Source organism: Gopherus flavomarginatus, chromosome 3 (assembly GCF_025201925.1).
Source record: "Gopherus flavomarginatus isolate rGopFla2 chromosome 3, rGopFla2.mat.asm, whole genome shotgun sequence".
Lineage (NCBI taxonomy): Eukaryota > Metazoa > Chordata > Testudines > Testudinidae > Gopherus > Gopherus flavomarginatus.
Window position 1 is genome coordinate 216,390,907 of NC_066619.1, and position 23,597 is coordinate 216,414,503.

Here is a 23,597-nt window from a genome sequence, read left to right on the forward strand (position 1 = left end):
ATAAAATGGCTATGTCTACATGCACCTTTGCCACATTTCTCAGTGTATAAGTAGTAGCTTTTAATGCACTAGCAAGTGACGAGTAGTCACTGATAAAGATACTGCTGCTCTCACATCTTAAGGTACTTGTGGGTAGCTGAAAAGTTGAGTTTTCCTGAGCTGGAAGGCCCCATGGTGAAGGAAGGAGTCGGGGGGGAGGGAGGGGAGAAAGGTGTAGGTTTCTTTCAATTCCATGCTCACCAATGCAAGGACCACTCGCAAGCTGGCCATAGTATACATACTACATACTGTCTAATATGGCAGTCAGACTTGAAATTTTGTCAGATGACCTAGACAATAACAATACGTAAGATGTATCACATTTCATCTATAGATCACCAAGATGTCTACCAAGTTGAGAAGCTTTATCAGCCACAATATAGGCAATACTATAAAACTGAGGAAATGTTCTATAAAATGAAATAGGAAAGTTAAGGTATAAATTCTATTGTCTGACCTTTCAGGCAACTTGGATTTGTACTTCTGTCTCTTATTAAGATTATTATTTAGACAGCAAATGAAAAACAAACAAAAATATGAAACTAATGTTAGCCAGATATGTGTTTTATCCAGGCAATTCTAATAAAAGACAATGAAAGTCATGTAGGCAACGCCCTATTCAATACAAACCTTCAAAAGACAGTACATAAAGGCTAAATTATCGCGTGTGTGTGTGTGTGTGTGTGTGTGTGTGTGTGTGTGTGAGAGAGAGAGAGATTAAAGAAAACCATCCAAAACCATTTCAGTGCATTAAGGTACTTCTAAACAATAGTGTATGTATCTGTCTACCTGGTTCTTGGATGGCCCCCATTACTGTAGTGTCTTAGCATCTCACCCTTACACCTTATTTATAGTGACACTTTATCCCTTCAGACTACCAGGGTCTAGATGCAGCATTGAAGGCCATCAGTATTCACCCTGAAAAGCTCATAGGGATGTCAGACGCTTTTTCCTTTCCAACAGCTAAACACTCCATCCCCTTCTAACTCAGTTGAGAAGATTCTGTCTTGAATCTGAATCAAGTGGTAGCACACTTCATTCCATTAAACAGTAATATAGGCCATAACTCTTCATCCATAACTAATCCGGTTGTGGCAATAAATCAGCTTTCATATGTTACTATAAAGTTACATTTTCAGCCACAAGTCAATAGATTTACAAACAGTGTAAGACTGCTTTTTATAAGTATGGAAATAAACATGAGATCATCTGCTCTCCTACAAAGAGAGCAGTTTTTTTAAATATATATTTTTATAGTTGAAATAAAGTAACGAAGAAATAGCACAAGTATATACTGGTTCTGATTCCCCCCATACACAAAACTGATCTTTCCCCTCTCCTCCCACAAGTTACTCATTGCTGCAATATCATTATTATGGTGGGGGGGAGGGAAAACCCAGAGGAATGAGCTTTTACCACAATTCTTTTAAATCAAGAGGCTAACTACAGATAGTCTCTGCAAACTTTTTACTATTTATTACCAGACAAACCATGCCTGAGTGTGCTCTTCAGTATTTTCCACTAGAATATTTTGCTCAAGCAATAGAAGTCCCTGAAGTATTCACAGTATCATTGTAACAACCACTAGTGTTAAACTTATTGTTGTGTTGGCAGTATTACCAATGTTATTTCCTTTTTTCTGAAGGTTAATAATTCATATGTAAGACAAATTGCTCCAGGCTGACAAGAATACATTTATCACATAATATAGCCAGGCAACAGGACCACAAGCCAAGTGTGGGGCCAGATATAGTACAGAGAGAGAGAGAAAAGTAGTGGGAGTTGGGGAAGATGGTAAATTCCTGATTTACGACACTGAGAAACCTTTGACTGCACTCTTAGAAAGCTTTTAGAATCCTCCACTGAAGCAGTTTTCCTTGCCCCTATCCACCTACTCACTTATTTGCATCACACATGGGAGAAGCAACCACCTGCACATCCACTAAATTGATTAGGGCATTCCCCAATTGTGGGAAGAGTAGGGCATCAGTGAGGGTGAATAGTTGTTCGGAATGAAACCAAGGATTCACCTCAAAGTTATAAAGTGTAGATGGTGCTCATTTAACTTTTGCATGCTGGTCCATTCCAATACTTCCTAGGGTCTGCTCAGAATCAGTCAAAATGGCATATTTCCTATAACAAGATACATTTGTGGATTAAATATTGTCAATACCATAAAGTCTTCAGAGATTTATCAGTGTGTGCAAGAACTGACACAATTTGGAGCAGCTTGAAAGCCGCACACAGATCATAGTAGCTCTTATAGAGCCTTAAAACTTCAAGGAAAGGCCAATAATGCCTCTTTCTGAAGCCATAACAATCACACTTATGAACATACTGAGAATTTCCATTTGAAAAGAAAAAAATAAATGATTGGCCAGAGAATCAATTTTAACTAGGTCTTGTACAGCATTTGTCACTTTTCTTTTTTACAATGGCTATAAATAAAAACATGTTTACTTTTTTTTTTGTATGGGGCTCATTATAAATAACTAAGAGTTTTAAAATTTATTGACATGAAGTATTATAAGTAGATCTTATCCAAAATTATATGTTTTTTTCAAATGGTCTAGCTACTGAAATTGAATATCCAGAAGACAAAAATACAAAAATTAAAACCCAAGAAAACAGAATACAGTGAAGACACAAAATCCAAGTTAAATTTAAAAATAAAGTTAAGGTAAATCAAACTAATCAGAGGAGGGGAATTCAGAAAGACCACTCTATCCCTACTCATGGTGATGCAGTGTAGGCACTGATAAGCTCTTCCACCATATGTTCACAAGGAAAGAGAGAGTCTCCTAATGTCCTTCCTTTTCTTATTTTTAGACTCACCTTTAACATTGATCTAAAATACTGTAGCTTTTTGTGTTAATGGAGTTTCGGTAAATTGTAGGTTCATGCAACAATAAAGGCCAAAGGGTATATTCTTATCTGGATGGAGGGGATTTATGGGTTTAATGCCTATTAACATTAATAAGAGTTAAGGGCAAAAATCACCATACATCAAGATGAGATTAACACCCATTAGCTAAATACACACACAAAGAGCTATGCTAAAGACATCTGAAAACTCATTTCCTTTGGCTTTCATTTTTACATGCATAATTTTGACACTGGTATCATTGTATCAATAAATTAAAAGAATGCTTTGACAGTTTGGTACAATAGTTTGCAACTGTATCAATGATAAACACAAAGATTGTCTAAAAATATGTGTTTGCTGCTAAAGAGAGGAAACTATTTCAGAACATATTTTAGTGCTGAGTTGGTCTTTAAAATGAACATTGGTACCATGTGAAAGAAACATATTACTCTACTCATAAATTCTGAGAACAACACAGACGCACTAATAATGTGAAAGATGGATTAATGATCACTGAAATCTTTATCTGATGCTAAAAAAAGATATAGTCATCGTGGTTTGATTCTTTCAAAAATGTAAACCCCAGTGTAGAATACAAATTCTATATATTAGCTCTCAGGGTATGTCTACATCTACAATTTTGCAGCGCTGGTTGTTACAGCTGTATTAGTACAGCTGTATAGGGCCAGCGCTGCAGAGTGGCCACACTTACAGCAACCAGCGCTGCAAGTGGTGTTAGATGTGGCCACACTGCAGCGCTGTTGGGCGGCTACAAGGGGGGTTCGGGGAACGCGAGAGCAAACCACGGGAAAGCAGGTCTCCTTCCTCAGTTTGCTCCAGTGTTCCCCGAACCCCCGTGCAAGCAGGTCTCCTTCCCAGCGGTTTGCTCTCGCGTTCCCCGAACCCCCGAGCAAGCAGATCTCCTTCCCCGCGGTTTGCTCTCGCATTCCCCGAACCCCCGAGCAAGCAGATCTCCTTCCCCGCGGTTTGCTCTCGCGTTCCCCGAACCCCCCTGCAAACCGCTGGGAAGGAGACCCGCTTGGGGGGGGATTCGGAGAACACCGGAGCAAACCGTGTGGAAGGAGATCTGCTTGATTACCAGAGAGGCTTCCTCAGGTATGCTGGGATACCTGCTTATTCCACGGAGGTCAAGAAAAGCGCTGATAAGTGTCTACACTTGATTACCAGCACTGGATCACCAGCACTGGATCCTCTACACCCGAGACAAAACGGGAGTACGGCCAGCACTGCAAACAGGGAGTTGCAGCGCTGGTGATGCCCTGCAGATGTGTACACCTCCTAAGTTGCAGCGCTGTAACCCCCTCACCAGCGCTGCAACTTTGTGATGTAGACAAGCCCTCAGTGTTGCAACTACTGTGGTAGTGAAGGTAACATTTTTGGGAAAATTCCTAATTACGAAGTTTTTCATACTTTTCAACTTTACTAGATGAAAAGAATGTTTCCCATTTCATCCTTTAAAAAACAACAGATTAAAAAGAGTGCCCTAATCTGATTGCAAATTAGATTAACACCCATTTGTTGTGGCATCTTTATTAATGTGCGCATTTTTTAATGTAGAAGATGAGTGCATTTTTACATACTTTTTCATTATATACATGAAGAGTGTGTGATAGGTCTTTTATGGAAAAGAAATATAAAATGAAACTGGCAGATTAGAATGCAGGTTCAGCAAGAGGATTTGCACAGATTAATCTGCTCATATAACAAACTGAGCAGCTGCTGGCCCAGCAGAATTTGAAAGACCTTTGTCTGTATCTGACTCAGTGACCTAAGCTAAAGACTGCAGAAGCAGGATCATGATACAGAATATGGAAAGATAAATAGCACAAATTTCAAACCTAGTGCAAGATCAATCTGTAGATTGCAGAAGTGATGTTTCTATTTGCCCTTCTAGAAGGGAAAGATTTAATTATCAGAGTGCAGGAAATAAAGAAATAAAGGAATTTCTATAGCATGTTGAATCTGGAAGGTGACCTGTATTTCAGGTTATGGGGCTGTGATCTAAAATGTGCAAACTAGACTACTCTACATTAATCACTGTAAACACTAACAAATAAAGGGATGTTAGGTCTAATGTTATACACTTTTCCGCCAAAGGAAGACTCATTTCACAGACACTAGTGGTTACCAACTAAACAGACTGTATTGTATCAAACATCTAGGAAGCATACCAAGAGCATTACAACTATCAACATACATATAAGGGAATATTGACTTCAAGCACTCTGTTTTAAGACAATCCCATAGCAGAACATGGCAGAAATAGATATGCTCAGCTATAAGAAGGTCAGGCTGATGAAACAGAAGAAGTGGATAACAGATGGCGTAATGCTGACTGGTCAAAAAACATGGTAAACAATGGGTTTTTTTAGTGTAGGTGAAAAACACATCTTGTTTTTGTCTATATAATATCCCAGGCTTTAAGAGAAGGTACTGCTAGCAGCAAAAGAGGCAGCTCACCCAGTTCCTGCCCATAGTTGGGCTGCATTACTATTTGCAGCCAGACTCAAGAAATACTCATGACCAGAGGTTTGGCAGGAATAAGCAAGAGACACACATTCTTTTAAAGGATAATTAGCTGCCTTGATGGCATTTGCCATTAGACCTCTTTCCAAGAGTCAGTATCAATGCACTCTTAGCACATGTATAGTTAGTTCACTTAGAGATATATTAGCTTATTTCTGTGTTAATATCAGTGTGCTCTTCTTGACCTTCAAAATCCTTTAGGAAATTTGGTGGAAATATTCTCTCCTTTTTGGCCTATCATATTCTCAAGTGCTAAATGAGATTCTTTGATGCTGGCTTACTTCTCTTCCCTATAACCAACTACACCATATTTGCAAGTCTCTGCTTCATCTCTGAAGCTCTGAAACCAGAAATGTCAACAATGAGCCCACTCTCATCCTTTAAACTAAAACTCAATAATCATTTTTAATTTTTAGCTGGGCACTGCTGATTGCTGTACATTGAATTGCTATACATCTCTTTAAAAGTATCTTGATATATCTTACACAGTACCATATCGTGCTATCGTGAGAAACTTTGTGTATGAAAAGGGATAATACGGACACTATAGATTCCATTATCTTTTAAGAGTTGTTACCAACAAGTAAATCAAACTATACTAAACTTTTTAGGCTCCCATCACTCAATCCTGCAAGATTCTGAGCACCCTGGCCCCAAGCCAGCAAACCACTTAAGTATATGTTTTAACATTAAGCACATAGACAGTCCATTGACTCATCGCATTCATGAAATTAAACATGTGCTTAAGTGCTTTGTTGGATGAGGGCTACGGTGCCCAGCACCATGCAAGATCAAGCCTTTAAGTCATATTTAAGTCTCAAAGTTGCATAAACCTATAAAGTCTCTATAGCCAGAATACCACTGAAGACACATGCTACTATTGTGTATTTTCAAAATAAACACCTGCTCTTAATTTAATAAAATGAAATTGATTTAATTCAATGTAGTTTACAATCATGAGCTGTTTAGATATTTAATTAGGCAAATTAATGGGATTGAATTATAAAATGCTTATAATATTTTGTGCGTCTGAATCTAGAAAGAATATTTTTGCCTCCTACTATCATTGCTTGACTTTTAAAATTCCAGGATCACACAATAAGGAATACAAATTTGTGGGGGCATGTAAAAAAAAATCAAACAATGGGCCAAATTTGGAAGGCTTTACTCATTTCTCATTCTCCACTTCCCCCCCATCCATAATTTTGACCTTTGTTAAACCAATATATGTTACACCGACATAGGCTCCCTTAGATTTATATAGGCTCAGTTAGACTGATCTTACTTACATAATCTATGAATCTATAACATACACTCCCTCCTTTAAAAATAACCTTTCATTTTGGCTCACTGAGACTGAAATGAACGGGAATGTGAGTTCACATTACTTAAACTCACATTCTAAGGGAGCAGAAGATAGGAGTGTAAAGTCAAAGCAACTAATTGGAGGGGTAACAAGGTAGCCTAATTTAACTCATACCCAGTTCTTTCACTTACACCTTCTGGCTCCTTCGATACACTTGTATACCAGTCCAAGGGAATCCATTGGTCTTGCGGAACCTATCTGAGTATAAAGAAGCCTGATATTCATTTCACACCAGGGTAAATCTGACATAACCTCAATGAAAGTGCTAGTGTAAAAACTGGTATAAGGAATATGGAAGAAGACATCACCTCTGATTTAAGCCAATTGTCTCTTGTGTTATATATAGCCAAGCCAGCAGAGGGAGCTCAAAGATTTTGATTACCTTAAAGATACCACAATGCAAATACTACATAGATTTCTAGTATACTGATACAGTATAGATTATAGGTACATTGCTAAGAGAATTCCTGTAAACATAGGCAAATATCTTTAAAACAAATACATTAGATTCATACACATTTAGAAGTTTAAATTCCAGAGATGCTTTCAGATATCAATTAATTACTTCCCTAATTTGTATTTAATTTTTCTTTTAAAATCCTTTATATAAAGATTGGAAAGAAATACTTTAATAACATTTTGGACATTGTCTTTACAGGCTTCTAAATTGTCTGTATACATAGTGATTTAAAACAAATCCCAAGAAGAAGGTAACTGGTCACATGTGTTTCATGTAACTTGGACAGAATAAACAACAAATACTATAGTAAAATACTGTAGGATACTCCTATTCAGCACAGTTGCATAAAAAAAATCCAGTCTGTAATAAAATGCCAGATGTTACTATTGTAACGTTAAGGTATAAACACTGTCCTAGTTTTCAAGAGCTATTTGTCATCACAGGTCACAAATAAAGTCATGTGTGAGTGCTCATTTTAAAATGACTGATTTCATTCCAACAGAGTTCAACAACTACTGACCATAAGTAAAAGTCTTCTCTGAGCAGCATCTGTGCATAAGTTACAAACAAATTACCAGTATTATGGAGTATCAGCAGTTGCTATGTAATCTAGGTTGCAGTTTTTTGGGCAGCCTTAACATGTTTGCAGATGGCATTACTAAAAAAGTTAATAAATATTATACCATGATGCTGACAATGCTTTGGGATTTCCTATATTTATAATGTATGTGACTCTGGGCTATTTATGCAATACCATGATAAGTGTGTATTATTTATTGACACTCATTGTGCCTGGGAACAAATTGTACAGATCACTATTTTCCTATCTGGAAGGTGTCTTTCAAAGATCATTAATGCTAAGCTTAAATATTATGTGTAGGTTTTAATTATTTTAACTAACCTCTTTCTAAGGTTGTAACAGAGCAAAATGTATCACCTTCTTTGGTAGGAGAATATAACCTTTTACAATGTGAAAGTAACTTAAAAATGGAGAAGAAATGGTTAAAATGGAAATTAGGAGTCCAACGTACATGAAACAAATCTGAACATGTTTTTAATTAAGATTAAATTTTGGCTTTTGAGAGCCAGGGGAGCACAGTGAGCAGGAAATACTTTCAAAAGCCAAATGCTGAGAAGGCTATCTTATGCCAATAGAAGGTATGTAGGCCCTGATCCTATTCTTAAAAATAGGCACGTGCTTATGTATCTTGCTGGATTGGGGCTCTGATGCCTTCTGGCACAGTGAGGCTTATAGAGGCAGTATTACTTGCTAAATGTTAAGTGGTGTAGCCAGTTCCTCGCCCCACCACCCTGCCAGAACACTATGGGTAGGAGAAATGATGGTCCTCCCCTTGCCTAAACACACCTTATCCAGGGATTGTGTGCTTTGTGAGCACTATTTCTTAGGGCATAAATCTGGCCCCAAATTTAGAGCTATTTTCTGGATAAAAGTTGTCTTGTCTAAAGTCCACATACTGCACTTAGTCTACTCATAGAATTGCCAGTTATCAGTGGTGTTTCTGTCCGTGGAGCAAAAACAATTTATATTTGTAATTATATTAGCATCTATGCAACTGCATTGGAAATGACATAGTGTTCTGTCTTTTCAAAAGGGCTTTAAAAACATCAATCTGTACCTCTGCTACATCACTATTGTATCTTCATGCTACAAGTGTGAAAAGTCAGGTACAGAGAATGTAATAGACTTGGCAAGGACACCTAGCATATCAGTGACTGAGTTGAGATTAAATGCACATGGTTTTGGCTCCCAGGCCTGCAATCAGTACATTAGATAATCCTGCTCTCTGAACTGAAATTAAATAAAAGCATTTCTGTGTATACGCTAACACGAAAAATGTCAAATTCATGAACAGGTGTAAATATTCTAGAAATGTTTGATAGCCTCTAAATGGCTGTCAGTGTTTGTAATATGATACATACATATATTAAAGAAATAGGAAAGCACTTAGTGTGACTTCCAGAGTTACTTTTTCATTCTTTCCTCACATTTTTCTTTTAGATAAAACCCTATCAAAACCCAAATTTCACTGAAATTTAAGAGCTAAATTCTCATTTCCCCTGGGAAGCCCAAGGAAACAGCTCCTGAAGAGTGGACTTGTCCTTCCCACCTCCAAATTCATGACTACCACTGTATATAGTAGCAGCTGCAGTCTGCTGAACATCTCCTTTCTCATGGAGGTTAGCCAATGAATTTGTATAGTTTGCTTGCTCACTAGACATAAGCCTACCCTTCCCATGGCTTCCCTCAAATTCGCTCTCTGAGCTGCTAAAGAGACACATGCCTGGAGTCCTTCTCCACAGCAGCTAAGGATTAAATAATCCTAGTGCTTAATTTGTGCTAGGGCTGACCTCTGGCACCTCCTGGCTTGGCAGTTTATAGCCCTAGCACCTCTGGACTTGCCATGTCAGTTATGAAAGTAAAAAAAAATTGCTTGAGCCTCCCTCCTCACCTTTTTCATTACAAATTAAGCATTGTATTATCCCCTGTTTAACCCAAATATGGCTGCTGGCCCTTGAAACCTCTTCAATCTGTTTAGGTTGCACAATTTCCCCTCAGAAACCACAACATTAAGGTAGCTTTCTACCTGGAAAGATCAGTCTATTGTGTCACCAGCCTTCATAGCCTTCCAAGGCTTTCAGTGTTCAGGCAGCTATGGATATTTTTCTGGTGGACTGGATTCTAAATATTTGATTTTCTTTAATGTAATCTATACATTGGTACTACATTTCATTTATAGTAAATAATACTTTACAGAAAATAAAGACATTCATCATGTAAAATGTATTCCCCCATCTGTTATATGAAATGGAACAATAGCATATAACTAACAAAGCTACTTGAGCCATAAATTGTGCTATTAGAAAGATAAAATGCCATAGAACATAAACGTTTTAATTCAAAAGTAAAAAAAAATACATATTATGAAATTTCCTTACAACTATCACCGAAGATATGAAAAGCATCACTGTTGGCCCTCACAAGTGCACTCTTCAGCATGGTAACAGTAAAATTATGGATTTTCTACCAGAAAAACCAACTATTGAGTTAAATATTCTGTTTATTGACTTTAACCACAATAAAAATGATTTCCTCCTCAGTTTAGTTCCAACCTAAAATAAGACGTAACTTGTTGTTCAGTTATTTGAGTTACTTTAAGTTGCCTTACCATGGTTGTCTCTGCAATGGATCCAAAGCTGTTTATAAATATGTTACATGTAACATTAACTGGAGGGCCTGCAAAGAAAAAAAATATTGTGTGACAATCAAAATATATTAACAGACTTAACTATGATGAAAACAAAGGCTTAATCACTTGGGAAGAAGTAAGAGACTACATTCAGGACATCTTTTTAAGTGATGTGAGAGTGTGTTTTGTTAGCGCTGTTATTTTAACTGTTCAATGGATTTTTTTCAGTTCATTTTTTTCAGAGATTCATTAACTGTCCTATAATTTGTAGGAAGCCCAATTAGGGCTCAGGAAAGAGAAGGGAGTTCATCATGTCTTGAGGGAAGATGCTATGCACAAGTGAATGTGCTTTTTGTTGAATTTGTACTATGTCATCTAAAACAATCAAGGGATTACATGTCAGTTTTAGTACAACAGAATATACATCACAGTCCTTCACAGCAAACAGGAAAAAAGTAACTGTTTACTTGACAGATCTGCAATCTCTGAATCCTATCTACTTCTTTAGTATGAAAAACACATTATTAGAGCTTTTTGCTCCTGTTAGCTGTGTTGGCTATTCAGTGCTAAGAAAAAAATGAGCTAGATTCTATACTGCTTTGTGACAGCCACAGAAATGGCACTCACTTGTCTCCACAGGTGGGGAAACTTGATAGGGCTGGCAGTGAAAGAGGACAGTCTCAGCAGTGAGCATCTCTTACAATTGGCCTGAATTTTTCAGAGATGATATCAGATAGAAGCTCTAACATATAGCTACAGAATGTGAGGAAATGGATTGGGCAGGAATTGTGATACCAGACATAGTGGCTGAGTGGGGTGTGACCAAACTAGTTGCTGGCACCCCCTGTGGCCAGTAAAAGAGCTTGGATTTTAGTGATTGGCCTTGGGCTCATGGGATAGAGTGGCACCTTATGGTCTTCACAGACTGAGGTTAGATCTTGTTGCCCTCATAGGCCAAGGTCCCCACCTTTCTGCACTCTCTGTCCCCCTTGTTGAGGGGAGAGGGAAAGGAGTATGCTAGGACTCAGAGCAAGTTGCATCCTTCAGGCTAGGCTGAGGAAAGTCTAAACCCAGTTATGTGTAATATGGGTCATAGGTAGCACTCCTCCCCTGTGTTAGTTTAGTAGAAGTTGCAGCGTGCCACTTAAATCCATCCATGTATTAATCCTCGTTTCACTGCTCTGTCCTTATCTGTTGTTCAGGATCCATTCCTGCAAATGTTTCCTACCAGGCATAGTCTTTCTACCAGGAGTAGCTCCATCGTATTCAATCAACAATTATTATCTTCCTTGACTTTGCAGAGTATCAGTAATGGCAGAGCAATGCTTGTGAGTCTGACATCTGACTTGAGAGCTGAATCATCTTCTTATGCAAAAAGGGTTTTAAAATAATGTTAAACGTGGTATTATGGGATTTGATGTTACAGTTTCTCTATTACTTCTGTATCACATTTACTCTGTTAATTAGCGAAAATTTTTCTTCTAACTGCTAGCCCAATCATCATTCTTATTATTTAACTCAGTTTGGAATTTGAAAGCCAAGCTGGGTTCTTTTCTTGTATTGGCTCTGAAGTGAAGTACAGAAGAAAAAAGCACTAAAAGGTATCTTTCTCTGTTTACTTCACTGAGATGAGTACATACAGGAAGCAGATCTGTTAGGTAAGAAGGCACCAATTTTTCAGTCACTTTGACAATGATGGCATTTAATTTACTAATTTAAAAAATTAAAGCTGCCTTATCTCATGTTTCTTGAGTTTCAATGCAAGATATGACTGGTGCCAAGGAAGGGTGCAAGTAGTAGGAGGGAATGGGAAGGTGATTTCAGGGGATCATACTTAATGGCTGCCACTGGGTTGTGAAGTTATCCAATGTGTGTGCACTAGTAAATTCCAGTTCCAAGATACATCACATTGTTTATATGTCAGTACATTCTATCATTTCCAATTCAACATGCTGCTGTCTACTTCGAAAAAGAACCTAATGACATTTTATAGTGTACCCAATGGCATATCAGTTATTGAAGAAAAACAACAAAATAATGCTCTGGATCAGATGCACAGTTCCATAATTAAAAATTAGCAAAATATTTAAATATAATAATTTATCTAACACATTTAGAAACCAAGAGATAGATATACATAGGGGATGTCCTTTCTAGTCATAGGTTAACACATGTTCCTGCTTTCCTAAGTGATCCTAGATTGTTTAGTTCAATTTACTAGGATCTGAATCTAAATTTCTTAATGTGATAAGTTAATTATACAGGTAGGAAATAAGAGGTGAGAGAAAAATAACATTTTAACAAAGTTGGAGTTGATAGCGTGTGGAGTATATTCCTATATTTTGTTGATGCACACAGAAGAAATGGGAAGTAGGGACACTTCTGTGATGCAAAACAAGCAGATTATTCTTAGATGGAAGAAACCATATGGACTTTAAAAATGTAAATTAAGTAAAGCAAAATCCAAAGTGGAGTCACTCTCCATATAAGAAATGATTAGGACAGATGGGTTAAAGGAGTAAGCCCCCAGTATGGATTTTACTATATGTTACATGAAATTATTTAAAAAAGAAAAGTATCTCAATTTGTATCAAATGAAAATTAAAATCATTGCCTATACTCTACATCAATATGAAAAGTTCCTCTGTGGTAACTGCCAAACTCTTGGGCTTTATTCTGTCTAGATGGTGCAAATCTAATCCTCTCACAGAATGTTAAGAATAGAAGGATTCTCATTTGACATTTCCACATTCAGATTTGGAGAGCTATTGTTTACTGGGTCACTGTTACTCTGATAGACAGGAAGAGAGCACTGTATTCCCAGAGATTAGCAGTATCTGAGTTTCCCTGGGTTGATTTACAGAATGAGAGGAAAATTTGCTGCATTCTAAGAAGTGATAGCAGGCTTAAGTATATAGATGATGGAGGCTACTTGAGTGGGGAGTTGCAAGCTTTCTCCTACAAAGCCTCTACATACAAGAGGAGCAACATATGACAAGAAAGATGGAAATAGTCAGATTGAACAAGGCTCTCCTATCTCTTCCCAAATTTCTGCACTTGCAGGATAAATTTGTTTTCTATACTCTCCAAAATACCATGATGAGTTAGTTTTATCTTGTTTAACCTTGAAGAAGAAGAAGTAGTGCTTGCTTCTATGACTAACTCAGAGTGAGGTGCAGGGAAAACAGGCGAATTCAGGAATGACAAAGTGGGGCCAAGTGTCCTTTATGTCAAAACTTTAGGTGCTTTTTGTGTAGTGCTCCCACCTGACCACCAAATGATAAGAATAACTAACCCAAGTATTCCAGAACAGTATATCAGCTTTGAGAAACAGGGAAACACTGATTTTAATATTGTAAATCAGAGTTAGCTTTAATATTTAAACATGTACTGTGTTTCCAAAGTTTAATATTGTTGCCCTGTATTGCACTTCAGTGACTATCTTAGCAATACTTTCTCAGTGTTATGATGAAATACCTAATAAACAACTTATGACTGATGTTTTTTAAAATAGTTATCTTTTAAAAGTAAACCATTCAATATTAAATTTTATAATAAGTAAGACATCATGTATCTTGCATCATGCTACTGTAAGTTTTCCACGATCATCAGCAGAGATGTTGGAAATTATAAAGCAGGTAATGACTGTAATGTTATCTGATTAAAATATAACCACGTAGATAATTGTTACCACTGTTATATAATTGCAACAAATCTTATATAAAAGTATGTCAAGTAAGGTGTCACTAGAAAAGTTATGATTTTCTAAATATGATTATGCTATTTGTATGCATGTATCATTTTAATATTTGAAGTTATGAGCGTTGGCTCTATACCTGTATTTTAAATATGTTTGCTCCCGTGGTAAGGCCCACAAGGTATTTAGCCTGCATATCTTGAAGGGACTATTCAAGTTAAGTGGCCCATCAAGGGACACTTAACTTACAATGGACCATGAAAGACTCTCATCCATGCCTGATGGACTTTCATGTGAACAACTGCTCTGACTAAGTGAAATCATGCATGGACATGTGACTTGCTCATGTGACTCCAAACACCATCTTTCTACCTGTAATTTTCCAGTAGCTGTGTTGAGCACTTTGTTTGAAATAATGGATTTCCCTCCACAGAAGCTATAAAAGGCCCTAAAAAAAGTCTCCATTTTGCCTCTTTCCTGCTCAAACCTCTGGACTATGATGAACTTGTACTAATGGGATCATTCTAACCAAGGGACTGAGGACCTTCCAATGATCTGGAAGCCACCAGAGACTTAACAAGCCAGCAGTTTATTCCATCACTGCTACAAGCCTGATCCAAGAACTTTGCATTTATTGTATGTATTTGATTTCTTTAACCAATTTTAACTCTCACTTTTCTTTCTTTCTTTTCATAAATAAATGAAAACTGCTTTTCTGACTTCTTGTTAGCCAGTGTGGTAAAACAGAAGTTTACTTTCATTGCTGGTTTGGTATATTTTATGGGAGAATAACCACCAGTTTTGGAGTGTGTCTGCCCTATTTCTAAGCAGTTTGTCCTGAATTTGTTATTCTCAGTTGTGACCCACAGAGGCACGGTTTGACCCATTGCATTATTCCTAAAATAGCTACAGCTCATCCCTTCACATTCCTATGTACAAAAGGACTGTTCATGACAAAGAGCCTGATCCTGAGCATCTAACTTGTTGAAAATTCTGTTTTCAGACATTGACAGCTTTGAATAGATAAGGACTTCAGGACTGGACCCAGATTTGGAAGACAGTGGTGCATTCATACCTAGTGCTTTTCACCGCAACTGAAGGAGTGGAAAAAACATAACATGGACTCCAAAGGCAAGAGTCCCTCTCCTCCTCTCATTGAGTGAGGCACTTGTTATGGTCCATTTTGGCATAGTCTTAAATATTCTATAATTAGGACAAGCTTTTACCAGGGATTCTTCTCCTGTATTCTCATCCATACCCAAAGATGTTTCCAAATTTCCATATTTTAGAGTTAGAACTAATATTGGACCTCTTCGAAAATATTGCTTAATCCCTCTCTTCTATTGAACAAAAACAGGATTATCTTGTGTATTGCTTCACAAATACAAAGCAGTCAGAAACAAAAAGTGTAATTATGAAGATTAAGTATGACATGCAGTTGGTAGTCAAAGAATATAGTATCTTCTGTGTCTAGGAATTTTAATAGAAAGTGATTCAATTTCTAGTTATACCAGGGTTGATAGTCTGAGATTTCATACTAGTACTTGTTTCATATCTTAATTGTTGATAAATTACAAAGTCCAAATGGCATGAAGTTCCACATGTTCACACTTGTTCATACTTGTTCTTAGAATAATAATAGCAAGAAAGTGGCAAAGTAGTTTAAGGAGATATTTATTAGCAATAGATCTGAATCTTTCTTGGCAAATTTATTCAAATTGAATAGCTGTCTAGAAAATTTACAGAGTACACTTTTAAGAAACAACAAATCAATGTTGAATTAAGTTTTTGTCTCTTTACAGTCAGATGGTTACCAAAAAAGGGTCTCCCAGTCCTTTGAATTATATATTCAAGAAGCACCATACTGAATCCACTAATTGCTGAACATCTGCCCCTTCCACACTGTAGCCTCCTCAGAAGATTGTGATTACATGGTGCCCATGACAAATACCAAAATCCAATCCCCAAAGGAATTGCTAAGTTATAAGATTCTTGCTTTTATATACTCTTGCAAGGCATCTTCTCGGTCTCACCAACCTCAGTTGCTTTTAGCCTTGGCAAGACAGGCTTGGGGTAAAACAGTCCCCCTTGGCTGCACAGAGGCAGTCGGTGCCTTCTCTCAGCCGGTCTTTTATGCTTGTTTTTCTCCCTTATGGGAGGGAATGCAGCCTCCTCTCATGGTGAGGCTTGCTATCTTGCTGCTTCTCACCTATTGGCAGCTTGACTTCCCCTTCTCTCTTCCCAACAGGGGAGGGTTTTAAAAGGTCTCAAGTTCCAGCCCTTAGTTGGAATCAGCTGATCCTCATTGATCTCAGGTAACTCTCTCTCAGCTGATCCTAATTGACCTGTAGTCACCCCTCCTCAGCTGACAGGGAGGAGGGCCTTTTACCCTTCTTGGACTGTTTTCTACCCCCTACCCTTGCAGCTGTCTGTCCTGAGTTTTTACAATACTCACCCATGGAGTCTTAGAAGATTCAGAGAAAAAGAGGAAAGAGATTGCATTGCTTGGTCTCATTTGCCAGAGGTCCTCTTTTGTGCAGCACAGCTTCACCTTAGATTTAAAGAAAAGCTGTGCTGCACAAAAGAGGACTTCCAGCAAATAAGACCAGGCAATGCAATCCAAGACTTAGATTGAACTTGAAATTTACATGCTAAAAGGAATAGCTATGGTATACAGTTGAGAACACCTTTAATAAGGAGGCAAATAAATAGAAAGATTCCACACACACAGGGAAGTAATATTTTAAGTGGAACTAATCTATTGTTATTGTACAAGTTCTGTTTTATACCCAGGGTTATTTCCTCCCAAGCAAGAGGCCAATAGTTTCTATTTTCTGAGGCATGCAACTGGCAAACAATCCATCAATCTCTAAGGAACTTGTTTCCTAGCCATAGCAAATATTGTATATTGATCAAAATAATACATATCTTTTGGCGTGATTTGTTTGATGAATATTTTTGATACACATTTGTTGTTTAAACTAAGGTGTCAGGAACATATTCTGAGGAATTTCACTTCTACTACTCACCAACTGCAACTTCGACGTTTCCAGATAGAAGTAAATCATTTGAGATTAGTTTTATTTACTGTTCTATCTTTTTAAGGTTGATTGACTGAGAAGCAGCTTGACAGACAACTCATTCTCCTCTTGCCAGCCAGATTCATTGGGCAAACCATAGCAAAGGAAAGTAAATAAATAGCATCCAGTACCTATAACTTCAGGGTTGTAGCTAGTCAAGTTTCTGAGCACCAGTAAAATTAAAAACATTAAAACGCAGTGATGAACAAGAGGTGAGATAGAGAAGGGTGGTGAGATAGATGTTCTGAGAAGTGGAGATAATGTGATGTACAGAAAATATCTTGAAAAGAGAGGACAGAACACTTCCTGAAAACAGGAAGAAGGGCACAGAGGAGGAAAAGCTAATGCAAAGGAACACTAGTAGGGTTTTTATTTGCAGGAGATTTTTTCCCTCCACACACAATCTGTATTTGAGAAGTATTCTTTTATTTTACTGAAGGTACAGATGATTAACTTGATTAAAATATTTTTAAATTGTTTCATAAATTTATATAGAATTCTTAAACTCTGTACTTTTGAGAATGCCCCTAAAGTTTCAACATTCTACCTAAGCAAATTGAGGGTCACAGAGCTTGTTGGAAGCCTATTAAAAGGGTGACAGAAGACTATTGGAGAGCCATAGGTACAGTCAGTGACAGGAAGAGGATAGCTCCTAATGTTTTCTATCTTAAATGCATTCACCAACTACATGGTATGCTCTTTATTATTAGCACTAGTATTACAGTGGTCCTAGATGCTGTATCCTGTATGGACATACAGGAAGTACTCTGATACTAATTATTTAGAAGCATGCACTTCCCTATTTGATTCATGAGCATACACCAAAAATATGGGAAAAAAATGTAGCTGTGACCATCTTATGTGTTCCTTTAGTTCTTTAAGTTATACTATATACATATCATGCTAAAATATTAAAAGAATACTAAACTTTAGTAGTATTTTGGCATCTACACAAACTTCAACAAACAATAGACCATGTTTTTGCTGAAATTTGAATGACCAAAGTCAAGGTTAGATGAGCATGGCTGAGTACATTTGTTTTGCTTTTAAATTTTCTCCAAAACACCCATTTGCATCAAAGACAATGTTAAATTAAAGTGAATCAGCTTTCAAAATTACCTTTGAAATTTGGTCTGATTCTTGCATCATAGCCTGACATCCTACCCATTAATTTATCCAGGAAATCAGATGGCGACATTGGCATGCTACGAGATCTTGCACTGTCCGTTTCCTTTGTGACTACCAAACTAAAAATAAAAACAAAAAAGACTTTATTAGTCATAATTTCTAGTAATAATTAAGTACCTAACAACATAGTCATTTTGTTCATCAGTATTAAAACAGATCAGTTCAAAGATAAAATTGTATTTTAAATTAAACATTAAAAATAACAGAATTATTTTAATTTGAATATGTGAAAACAGCATGATCTTATTATATCCATGGTTATATATCTGTTTTTTCCCTAAATATCTGACAAACTGGATTGTGATCACATTTTTTGTGTGTTGAGGCTTCTCAAAATTAACCATATTTCCCAGGGGCTGCTCCAGGCTCCAGCACGCCAAGCGCATGCTTGGGGCGGCATTCTGCGGGGGACGCTCTGCTGGGACCAGAGGACTCTCCGCAGACACGCCTGCAGGAGGTCCATCTGAGCCGTGGGACAGGCAGAGGCACGCCTGCGGGAGGTCCACTGGAACCACAGGACTGCGACCGGCAGAGTGCCCCCCATGGCATGCCGCCGTGCTTGGGGCAGCGAAATGTCTAGAGCTCCCCCCATATTTCCAAACAGCCCTAATTGATTTGCTCCACAAAATTGCAGTAGTAAATAATGTCAACTACACAAATATCTATACATCTGGAATGCTATGATTTTGAAAGTGCTCTGTGATTAATCTTTTTAACTGGGTTCTTTATAATGGAAACTTGCATTAGAGAAACTTAGATTGGGATCTTTCATGTTACTTTGAACAGATACACCTCTTTTCTGTATCACTGATTGAATGTTTGATGGCGATATCTATGCAGATGAAACCAGGTAATTCATTGGCAAATTTTGTTCCATAACATTATCAATGAGGTTCATTTTCCTTTAAAATAGAAGTGACTACTGCTGTGGAAGAATAACTTAATGAAAGGAACTATCTTAGGGCAAACTTCTCCTCTCAGGTCCACATGGCAAACGTCATCTCCTATAGTCTGCACTGTCTAGATATATGAAACACCCACTGACATTCTAAAGGGTGCTCTGCACATATCAAGAGAGCAGAATGTAAGCATAGAGATCAACCATGTGGATCCTAAGAAAAGAAACATAAATCAAACTGATAAATAAAATATGAAATTATAGATATATAAAATGATTGTAAATAACACTTCTCTTTGATATACTGTGAAACTATAACAAAGTTTCTGGTTCTAGGATCGTCAGAAAAGATGAAGAGTTCTGCTGAATTACTCTGATCTCAAGTTCTAGGACAGTGCATAAAGAGATAAATCTCTTCTGCTGACTCACCCTGATGTCAGACAATTGGATCCTGTTAGTGTCAGCTGATTATCAGATAAGGATTTACGTGTCTCTTCTAGGCAGAAGAAACTAAGGGTAGGAATTGAAAACTTATCATTAAAATCTTAGGCTGAGGTTTACGTAGCTTAGCAATAAATGAATCCTCAGCAAGGGAGTAAGTTTGGACCAGATTCTGTATGTGAACTGCTTTAAGAGAAAATTGAGATTGCCAGTTTGTTACAGAAACTTTGTTTTTTCTTTCAAATTTAAAATTTCTGGACACATTTATTTGTCCCCTAATTATTGACTGCATGGCTAAAACACTTCTGTGGTCTTCAGTCATATGTTTTGTTTACAGCATGAAGAGTTATAATGTTTTATTGAACTGAACAATCTGCCCCAGAATTGGAAATTTGGATCTTAAGGTCTAAAGACATAAAAACCAATATTATTAATCTTTCTTCACTGGACCAAATTTTCCATGCAACATGTTTAGGATTTTATCACTGAACAATTAAAAACTTCTGGACATCTCTTCTTATTAAGGAAGTTGTTATTGTTGGTCTTTTTTAATTAAAAGAACTTGTAATTTAAAACTTTTCAATATATAGTACAAAGAGCAGCACTGTAGTGACGATCAAGGAGTTATAAATATCAAATGGCTTCCTGGAAACCTAGATTTATCCCACTGACAAGAAATATATATTGCTTTGAGTTGGAAAGAATGGCTAGCTGGTCATTTAGTCTACCATCTGCATAAGGGTAGGATTGTTTTCATTATCCCTAAGCCAGTCTTGATAAGTGGGTGTCAAGTCCAGCCTTGAATATCTCCAGTGATGGTGATTCTACAATTTCCTTTGGTAGCTAGCTTAGTTGTGTATTTCTTCCTGTAGCTAGAAAAGTTTTTTTAATATAGCATTTAACATAAATTTTCCCTAGTGCAGTTTAGACCCATTACTGTGTGTCCTTTTTTTCAAATACCAATGATATTTTTATCCTCTTTCCAATATTCCTTATGGACTTGATTCACCACTGTCTTACATCTTGAGTAATCATTGTGCAAAGGGAGTGATAAATGATTGTAAAGCAAAACAAATCAAACCCCCACAACAACCAGTTTGCACAATTGTACACACTTTGACTGCACAAGACAGTGAAGAATCAGGCCCAGTGGGAGGTCTTAAACTGATACGCCCACTGAGTTGCAGGTTTTTTGTTTTGGTTTTGCTCTGCTTTGAACTTTCTTTAGTATGTTTGTCTTTTTAAAACTGTACTGCCCAAAACTGAAAGCAGTACTCCAAATTGAAGGGTAACTAATGTTAAATAGAGAAGAAGATATATTTGATTTCCTAATGATTCTCTCAATATAGCATTGGCCTTATTGTAACATGGTCATGGTTGTTGAGTAATATTTAATGTAGTCATTTAAAAACTTAAGATCTCTTTCAGTGATTCTGCTGCCCAGCCTATATTCTGACATAGTCGAAATTGGTATATTAAATATAGGTGATATATATAGTGTAAATAAGTTCTATTTTAATTCATTCCTTTCCAAAAAGGTTTCTCTGGATTTCAATAGGACATTCTCCCGAGTAAGCACTGAAGGATATTTTTCTTTAAAAATAACTGGAGAAAAAATATTTTAAAGAAATGTGTGTGGACAAATACTAGCTGAACAGTAAAACACCTGCTGAATTCAGTAGGACCAGGACTGGTATAGTAGATCAAAAGTGGGGTCTTAGGGTATGGCTACACTTACAGTTTTGCAGCGCTGGTAGTTACAGCTGTGTTAGTACAGCTGTGTAGGGCCAGCGCTGCAGAGTGGCCACACTTACAGCAACCAGCGCTGCAGTGTGGCCACATTTACAGCACTTGCAGCGCTGTTGGGAATGGTGCATTGTGGGCAGCTATCCCACAGAGCACCTCATCCCATTTTGGCGCTGTGGCTTGTGGGAAGGGGAAGGAAGTGTGCGGGTCTTTCCGCTTCCTGTTCCAACACCCCGTGGTGCTTTGCTACACATTCCGAGCAGTTTGGCGGCATTGTGATTCTGCAGCGCGATTTCTGCGATTTTTGTTATAAATGGAGCCTGAGCTGCTGACGACCTTGCTGATGAATGTTGCCAGCACATCACGCATGGCAGTGGAGCTATTCCTTCAGCTGCAAAGTGAGAGTGACAGTGACAGTGAGGAGTCAGATGATGATATTGAATTGCCTGATGGTGAAGACACTAAATTGCTTGTGGCAGCAACAGACGTGCTCAGCACCGTGGAACGGCACCTTTGGGCTCGGGAAACCAGCACTGAGTGGTGGGATCACATCGTCCTGCAAGCCTGGGAAGACGAGCAGTGGCTGCAGAACTTTCGGATGAGAAAAGCCACTTTCATGGCACTGTGTGCTGAGTTCGCCCCTACCCTGCGGCGCAGGGACACGAGATTGAGAGCTGCCCTGCCAGTGGAGAAGCGGGTGGCTATTGCAATCTGGAAGCTGGCAACTCCAGACTGCTTCCGATCTGTGGCGAATCAGTTTGGAGTGGGAAAGTCTACCGTTGGAATGGTGCTGATGCAAGTTTGCACAGTCATTAATCGCACCCTGCTAAGAAGAACTGTGACTCTTGGGAACGTGCAGGACATTGTGGATGGCTTTGCAGAAATGGGTTTCCCTAACTGTGGAGGGGCAATAGATGGGACGCATATTCCTATTCTGTCACCACCCCACCTGGCATCAGAGTACGTTAATCGCAAGGGGTATTTCTCCATGGTTCTGCAAGCGCTTGTGGATCACCGTGGGCGTTTCACTGACATTTACTCAGGATGGCCTGGAAAGGTGCATGGTGCACGCATCTTTTGGAACAGTTCCCTGTTCAGGAGGCTGAGGGCCGGGACTTTTTTCCCAGACCGCAAGATCACAGTAGGGGACGTCGAAATGCCCACTGTGATCCTTGGAGACCTCGCTTACCCCTTAATGCCATGGCTCATGAAACCATATACAGGGAAGCTTGACAGGAGCAAGGACTGGTTCAACTACAGGCTGAGCCAGTGCAGAATGACTGTGGAGTGTGCTTTTGGCCATTTGAAAGCCCGCTGGAGGTGTCTTTATGGGAAGCTAGATTTGGGGGAAAGCAGCATCTCCGCTGTTATATCCACATGCTGTACCCTCCATAATATTTGTGAAGGGAAGGGTGAAAGATTCAGTGAGGAATGGACCTCCGAGGTTCGACGCCTAGAGGATGAGTTTGCTCAGCCAGAGAGCAGGGCTACTAGGGAGGCCCAGGAAAGAGCTTCAAGGATTAGGGATGCTTTAAGGGAGCAATTTGATGCTGAGAGCCAACAGTAATGTTTGGTGCATTTGATGTGCTTTGCTGTACCTTGGGGTACAATATTTACCACTTCCAGCAATAAAATAACGTAGCGAAAAAGAAAAAAAATCCTTTATTCAACATACAGTACATAAAAGGCAAGGGGGTTGGGGTGGTGGACTGTACATTCACAGGTTTGAATATGTCCTATTTTGATTACTGTTCAATGTCTGCTGCACTTCAGGATTACTATGCTGCAGGGTAATGGGGGTGGAGTGAACAGGGTAAGAATTATAGTTATCAGGGCTGGTAGGTGATCGTACAGGTGTTGGGGGCAGCTGGGGGTAATAAGAAACTGGCTGCTGGAGAAAGTTGTTTGGTGGAAATACTGGGGAACAAGAGAGCTTTGGGAGGGCTGTGGGTTACAACGGTACATATTTGTCTGCATGGCTACGAGAGACTCGAAAGACTCAGTTTGGCGAGCCAGGAGGCTTATCATCTGCTTTGAGGTTTTTTCGGCAGACAATTCCT

General features: G+C 38.3%; 1 protein-coding gene across 2 annotated transcripts in view; it reads right to left on the bottom strand.

The window, feature by feature from the left end:
• GLRA3 (glycine receptor alpha 3) overlaps positions 1 to 23,597 on the bottom strand; it is a 155,460-nt gene that overhangs the window by 103,030 nt on the left and 28,833 nt on the right. For both annotated transcript variants that reach the window (XM_050945353.1, XM_050945354.1), the window contains exons 2-3: positions 18,384 to 18,511; positions 10,467 to 10,534 (exon numbers count right to left, since the gene is read on the bottom strand). In XM_050945353.1, coding sequence (XP_050801310.1) covers positions 10,467 to 10,534; positions 18,384 to 18,511 — 196 coding nt within the window. The remainder of the gene's footprint in view (positions 1 to 10,466; positions 10,535 to 18,383; positions 18,512 to 23,597) is intronic.